This window comes from Coenobita brevimanus, chromosome 21 (genome assembly GCF_032717465.1).
Source record: "Coenobita brevimanus isolate Jiangsu-jjx chromosome 21, ASM3271746v2, whole genome shotgun sequence".
NCBI lineage: Eukaryota > Metazoa > Arthropoda > Malacostraca > Decapoda > Coenobitidae > Coenobita > Coenobita brevimanus.
Genome location: NC_136974.1, coordinates 38,028,622 through 38,036,721, shown reverse-complemented (window position 1 = coordinate 38,036,721; position 8,100 = coordinate 38,028,622). Strand labels below are relative to the sequence as shown.

At 39.4% G+C, this 8,100-nt stretch overlaps 1 protein-coding gene across 1 annotated transcript; it reads left to right on the top strand.

Annotated features, from left to right (window-relative positions):
* Positions 1-7,180, top strand: SdhD (succinate dehydrogenase, subunit D). Its single transcript, XM_080266734.1, has 4 exons — positions 1-50; positions 1,193-1,308; positions 3,145-3,341; positions 4,498-7,180. The coding sequence occupies exons 1-4, from the start codon at positions 11-13 to the stop codon at positions 4,673-4,675; spliced, it is 531 nt and encodes a 176-aa protein (XP_080122860.1). The 5' UTR covers positions 1-10; the 3' UTR covers positions 4,676-7,180.
* Positions 7,181-8,100: the final 920 nt, after the last annotated feature.

The following is an 8,100-nucleotide window of genomic DNA, read 5'->3' as shown; positions in this document are numbered from 1 at the left end:
GGATTCCATCATGGCGGGTCTGTTGGCGCTCAGGGGGATTTCTAGGCAATGTAAGCTTTTATCTTACGTGACATGCTTGCATGTGGAGTATGTTGCTTCTTAATATGATTGGGAGTCATTCATCCATTTCCTCTGAAATTTGTTTACTTGAGAATTATATATTAAGGAAGTAATATAATTGTTTATAACTGTTCCAATGACGCAATCGAGAAATGAACAGTTTTCAATCGCCCAGTAATTTATGTAAAAATTTGACCATCTCAAGAGACATAAGGTACCAGTGAGGGTAGGGGAGGAGGCCAGCACCAGTAGTTTTGATTGCTATGGCCAGTTGTCCGTTTTGTGGCCCCAAACCTGGAGCCATCACACTCACTCCACCCGGTTGGCATTTGGAAAGCGCCCAGTGACTGCAGGACCATTTATCTATTTATGTACATTAATCCATTATCACATTACGTATTAATTTACTCACGTAATTATTGTTTCCTTGGTGTCTTCCTTTACTATTTATCTCTGAACATTTGTTATTACTTCCCAAGCAGACGTCGCAGTAATAATGACAATCCCAATTCGTCCCTCCCCTCACCCCCGTAGCAAAATCCTGGCTATGGCCCTGGATATACCTGTATATTATTTAATGCTACTGACATAAAGGGGTGGACATGAGAAAAGATCTTTGGACACTATATTGTACTTGGGTATTCTTCAAGGTTTGGGGCCACCTTAAATATTGGAGGGAAAAAAAAAAAGTTACCTGCCTTTTAATTGATTTAAGGATTTGGAAAGGTGTACAGAAGTGGGTGTTTTGAGTATAAAGAGGATCTGTTAAGAAACAAGGAAAATAGCTTAGAATAGGTTTGGTTAGATTTATGCATAAAGTAGAAGTTTGGTTAGGTTAAAGTAGGCTAGGATGAATCAGGTTAGATAAGTTTGAATTAATTAGGTTACAAAAATTTAAGACAAATCTGCACTGATGAGGATAATTTTATGCCAAAAATGGGGTTCTAAGATGATGTCCATCTGGCTTTGGTGCACGGTGGTATTATCTTTTTATGCCACCAAATTTTGGGAAATTAGCTGCAGAGGGATGAAAGGCAGGGCTGAGTAAAGGTGAAAGAACTCTAGTGGCAGGGCTAATAGAGTATTGTGAAAAGACTAATGTGTCAAGGCTAAGACAACATTCCCTCCTCAGGTACAGTTGGTCAACGATTTGGTTCTCTGCGGTTAAATGGCTTGTACTTGGTGCCGTCTCGGGTGGTTGCCCCGGCACCGCACCTTAACACAACACAGGCGCTTGTACCATACCAGGTCAGGTCTAATCCACAGTACTGCACAACTATGCCTTATTTGTCTACAAACTATCCCTAATGTTTTCCAGCTCAGTCAGCGGACAAGTGTAGTCAGACTGGAGGGTTATTTTGACTAGCTTGTCCCTGATCTTTTTTTAGCTGGATCAGTGGACAAATGTAGTCAGACTGGAGGGTTAGTTTGACAAGAAACAAAGGAGAACAGTTTGTACCTTGTCCTGTTTCTTGACACCTTAACAATACAGGTGTTGTAGTGGCCCATTCCCATCAGGTGAAAAACTAACTCTTAGGATGTTATTTTCTTGGGCACAGGAGGCTTTCTAGCATCTGGCTGTACAAATGTCCTTCAGCTCCCTCCCCCTACCCTGAAAGGCGATGGTGGACTGCAGGGAAAGGGCAACTTGGAGTCAACCATCTTCATCTCAGTTTCACTCTAGGGTTTGGTCTACTGGTACAACTACTATGCATGAGAAACAATCATTTTTAAATGTAAAAATGGATCATGAACATCTCTATGCAATGCAGTAATAGGTGTTGATTCATCAACTTCATACAGTATAATTGAAATAATGCTGAATCAGGATTTGTGCCATACATGAGAGGGAGGGAGAATACAGTAGTGGTTGCTATTAAATACCAGTATGCTCCAAGACACAGATGTGTTGTTATAGTCAGATGTGCTGAAGGGTAAATTTCTGTAACCAAGAGCTGTATGCCCAGTCATGATCATCATCTGTGCCTCTTTTCCCATACTAGTGTGGGGTAATGTAGGATCCAGAGAGGAAGGGAAAGGGAGAGAGAAAAAAAAACCACTGACATATAGTAAAAGAAGTATTTAACTTTGATGATTAAGTAGATATGCATTGTATAGTAATGAACAAAAATTAGATTTCAACCAAGATCACCAAAATGGTTACTGTATCAATCTTTCCATCTGTCAGTCTGTGTGGTTATGTACATATCATCGATTCATTTTATGCCCAAACACGAGCATGTGGACCTTGGACAATATTACTCAGTCCAGGTTGACAAGCATCATTTTCTCCTAAACTGCATTATCTGAGCAGTAACCCCAAATCATCTTTCAGGTGGAAATCTTTATGGGCCCAATCTTGTCAGAGTACCTTAACTCACTACACCAACAGGCATTCATTTGGCTATATGGTTACCACCCAGCATAGTAAGTGGTTTCCTGGGTTACGTAAAGCCATTTGACTTGTTGCTCAGTAGTAGAATCACCCAAAGATTGCACTACATTGTGTACACATTGGCTGTGCTGTTGAATAAATCTCCATTAACCATGTTTTCTGTTCTCGTGCATTCTGGACCCTATCCTAGCTCATCTTTATATGAGGAAAGAGGATAATGATGAATAAAGATGAAATTGGCAGTGAAACAGTTATGAGGTGTTAAGAGGAGTATGTAGAGTTACATGGGGAGGCAAACAGACAAATAAGGAACTAATGGAACTTGGTGGTGTTGAGGTGGATTTGATTGAAACCATTAGAAAGAAATACCTGTACTCTGAGATGGTTTGGCCATGAGGAGAGAGGATGGAGAATGAGGGACTGACTAGAACCGTGTGTGTGAGAGTGGTGGAGTGGGAGGCCAAGAATAAGATGGAGGGGTGGAATGGAGAAATATATGAGAGAGGGAGATGAGTTGGAGGGAGGGCAGTCAATTGGAGAGGACAGAGCAACATGGAGGCAGTTTGTTAGTGGCCACCCCTTACAGGATGAAGGTGTTATGATGGAAACAGTTATGTGAAGATTATCTGTACAAAATGCTGAGAACAGTTTCCTCGATGTTCTGCCTCAGATTTTATTTCCCTCTACAGGCAAATCACTTCAGTGTGTCTCCAGTGAGCAAGAAAGCCCCTGAGGTGGAGCAGGCTGGCCACGACCACGTACTGCACTGGACAGCCGAACGCATCCTGGCTGTGGTGCTGCTGGCCGCTGTACCAGCTGCTGTGATAGTGCCGCACCCTGGGGTTGAGTACTTCCTGGCACTCTCCTTGACAGTACACACTCACTGGTATGCACTAATCCCCGGTGGTTAAGGACATACACCCTCTTTATATGATTGTTTGCTAATACGATGAATAAGACTTTTGGACCTTTTCATTTTATTTTATTTTATTTATTTTATTTTTTTAATGATTGCTGTGATGTGTGCTTTTTCATTATATTTTCATTTTTCTTGCCTGTACAATGCTAAATTAGGTATACCGGTACATAGTCAGTTTGAAAAACGCATCCCTGTCGTAAAATAAGAGCATGTTGTATTATCAGCATAAGAAGCTCCCTGATGCCTCTTCCTTGCCAATTTATTTTTATGATTGGCATGTTGGTATTGATGTGTATGTTTTGCTGTTCCATTATTTAAAGAGTAAGTACTGTTTAAAGTAATATTGAGATGGAGGGACCCATCTTCCACTCAGTCTTTGTAAAACTTCCTTCACATGATTTTAAACTTATTCATGCTGGTTCAGGGTTGTCTTATTGCATTAAGAGGTTCTCTAGTATATATCTCTTCCTTTCCAGTGTGTTTCTGCATATGGCATGTTAATGATTTTTGTATGTTACACAGATTTTCACTTAAAAATGTATATATCTCTTCCTTTCCAGTGTGTTTCTGCATATGGCATGTTAATAATTTTTGTATGTTACACAGATTTTCACTTAAAAATGTATTATCATTATTCTCATTCTCCCCCTTTGTACCTGGTCTGAAGATGGGGTCACATAGGATACCAAACCAGGTACATGAAAAGAAGTAAAAAAGATTAAACAACTTCCCCAGTGAAATGGGCAGCACAATCATGCATACATCAGTTAAGCCTCCAGAAGCATACCTTGATATAATAATTAGATTTATTAACAAGAAAACGAATGTGACTGTTTGGTCTGTAGGTATTCAAGCCTGTAAAGAATGAGACTGAAGAGGAATGCACTGAATAAAGAAGATAGGGAATGAGTGAAGATCCTTGGTATGTTACTGTTGTGGTCCCTTGCTCATCTGGCTGTGAATTTGGTGGATGGCAAGCTGTTCTCCTTCTGCAGTTTACTCTTATTTCAGGGGATAGGAAATTTAGGAATGTTTGTATAATTCAGCAGTGTTTCCAGCTTGTTATATCAGTGGCAATGAAGAAAAGCAATGATGATGAAACTAATGATTGAACATTTTGCAGGGGCATTGAGGCAATTGTGGTTGACTACGTTCGTCCGAGCATATTCGGGAAGGTGATCCCCAAGATAGCGGTGGCTGGGGTATATGGGTTGTCTTTCCTCACGCTAGGGGGTCTCTGCTACTTCATCTACACCGACGTTGGCATCATCAATGCCATCAAGCTGCTGTGGAAGCTGTGAGGATGCCAGACAACACAACAGTAGAGCTGGGGTGTAGTTGACATATGTGAGGTTGACAGTAGACTTCCCAGTACCCAGGTATCCATTGGCTTGTGGTCTTACTTATGTTATTGCCTCCAGTATGATTCCTTGGTGATTACCTGTCTGCTCAGTTCACTTTAACTAGATGTAAAATTGCCATCTCTCTATCATGAATGCATAACTATAATAGGAGATTAATACTAGAATAAGGTTCTAGTCATGAAAAAGTGCTGTGGAAAGGTTGCAGGGCCCTTGTTGTGTTTTGGTCTGACATTGAATTACAAGCAATGGAGCAAAAATATAAAAAGCTCTGCCAAGTTAAAGTGAATAAACTATACTTATCACCTAGGGAAGGTAACACTTTGACACCTTACACTCTGCTACTTAGCTCGGCTTACTTAGAAAAACAGCGGTTCTCTCATCTCTGGCAATCCTTGAGTATCGGGAAGACAACCTGGTCTTGTGGTCTTATTTTAAGTGACTTGGAGATTTCACAATGCCTCTTCTTTAATGATTTATTCTGCTTGTTATACGTAAGTACCGTGATATTTGTCAGATTATGTTGATATAATGGTATTAGTTCACAGGGGAATTTCAGTGTAATTCGCATAATAAATTTGGAAATAAGAAGAGCTATCTAGCCTCTTTTGTCACCTAGGATATGGGCTTTAGTAACACCTGGCTAACTTGTAAATAATGCAACATTGTCTTGTTACTACACGAGCCTCACACACACTCAAAAGTCTGATAAGTTAATATGGGGCATCATGGGGAGTGCATAATGCATAATGAGTTGCAACTATAAAATTATTGATTGTCTCATCTGAATCCAGCTTGTGATGTTGGGCCATTTTTCTGAAAGATGGGGAGGGTACAAAGTAACATCCCAGAGTCAGTCATTTGTATTTAAGATGTACGGTACATGAATGTCGGTACTTAATTTCAACTCAGTTAAGGGGACTACGTATGTAGCTGATGTAACTAAATTAAGGGCACTGCATTTAAATACATAAGTTGAATGAATAGTGACTCTGTAGTGTAAAATTGTGTGATACCTCAGTGTGGAAAACACTGATTTGACCCATCCATCCTTTGGGGGGAAAAACAATATATATATCACAGTTTTGTTATTGTTCAAGTTCTGGCTGATTGTGTAGGTGTAGAATGTTATATTGTTTTTTGCATACTGACTGTGAGCACAGCTGACAGTGATAAACTGCAGTAATTTCACTGAAGCATATCTATTTTGTGTTTATTCCATATTTTGGTGCTGAAGTGAAATGTATGTCACATCATCCAAGTTGGTGATCTGGACGGAGAAACACAGACTAACTTACTATGATTTTCTTATCCTAATTAAGATATGATTTTGCAAGAACAACAAGCGACATGGGGAGATTTGGTACTATTGCCTTCGTCTTTTCCCAAAAGAGCAAGTCACAGTTGTAACGGGAAAAAGATTGTACAATAAGTTTATTTTTCAGCATATTGAGGTTAGGCACGTCATTGTTATTTTATTCTTACCATATGTTGATGATTTCAGTCATCCTAGGCTAGACCTTGAATTGGGTGAGTTAGATATAGCATTAAAATGCTCTTTCATTTATAAAGTCCATTCCGAAGTTGAAGAAAATTATTTGGTAACATCACCTGTGTTCAGAGTGCTTGTCTGGATCCTGGAATAGATGTGATGGTGGAAGACAAGGGAGCCATTTTGTGTCTGGATGCACCCAGCCTTGCATGTCTAATATTTTAGGGTTGTTGCCTTCCGTGACCTGCTTTTGCAAATGTTCAAATTGTATATACAGCGCACACTAGAGCAGGTTGGGTGCTCCATGTACAGAATGGTGAAGTCATTGTCAAGTATTGCTACCATACGTGTTGGAGCTTCAAGTACTGACAACTTAGGGGCAAGAGCTCCTAGTATACCCGAGCTTTTGGTGGTGATTTTGGTTATATATTGAAGCTTCTAGAATCAACAATTCTTTTCATATTTGACAACCTTGAGTCATGCATTATTTCATATTGGAGCTTTTGAATACAAGTACTGTTACAAGTCTGAGCTCCTTGAGTGAGGCATTGTTCCTTGTCATAGCTTGTAGAAACACTCTTGGGTTTCTAGAGTCAAGCACCTTTTCATATCCGAGCTCCTTGAGTCAAGCATTGTTTCATGTTGGTTACGGTATCCTTATATGCCAGAGCTCTGTACCGAACATCTTTACAGTTTGAAGCTCTGACCATAGAATTAACTCTACTGTATTTACTGTGTGAGTTTGTAACACTTGAGTACATGTTGGAACTCCTTGTGTAGAAGGTATCACGAACTTGAGTACATGTTGGAACTCCTTGTATAGAAGATATCATGGAGTTACAACTTCCACTTGTGACTTTCCTACTGTGAGATGGAACTGAATGTTGGTTGAGTTTTTGTTCATGGTTGTTGGTAAAATACATTTGTACATAGGAATAAATTATTTAAATAATTGTAATGTTGTTTTCCCTTCATTCATGTTGATTTGACATGTAGTTTTTCTGAGGTCATTTGGATATAGAGTGAATGCTGGGTAAAAATTGACTGAAGAGATCTAGGAGTTTGCATATGGTGTGTAGATGACCAAGTGATAGACTTACGAACAAGATGTGGTCAAAATTCTTGCAAAGTAAAGGAATTTAACACATGTTGCCAGAGATCGTTTAGCATGAACAGATATCATCTGGTGAATTAAAGCCAACACATACAATACTGTCATAAGATGAAGCTCATTGATAATCCCTTGTCAACAGTGTATCCTGCCATATTTCTCATTCCTCCCCAAACAGAGAGTAATCTTTCTTCCAATATTTTGTTTGCTCCCATCTTAAATGTCAGGACCAACTTGTCTAGCCCCGGGTTCTTACGCTCCTTATGGGGTGACAGGATTGGATGATGGATGGATGGACGTGTGCTTCACATTGTCACAAAAGTATTTCATGTACCACACATGACCGCCACAGCCAGCATGGCATTATTGACATGCTTTTAATCATGACAGTAGTACCTTTCAAACCAAATAGAGGTTTCAGCCCTGAAATGTGTGAATGGCAAGATTAAGCAGTCTCTCTTCAATTATCATAATTGTATTTTTTATTATAAATAACTGAGTTGGAGTAACAAAAGCAAGAACATAAGGTACAATAAATACATTAGTAGACAGACCACAGAAACATAGGTAACAAATACAAAGGACACAGAAACAAAACTAAATGCACAGGACACAAACAAAACTAAATGAACAGGACGCAAACAGATAACTAAATGCACTGGACACACAAACAGGAAACTATATATACAGGACACACAAACAGGAAACTAAATACACAGGACACTGAAACAACACATAAAAGCAGGAGAAACTATCATAAGA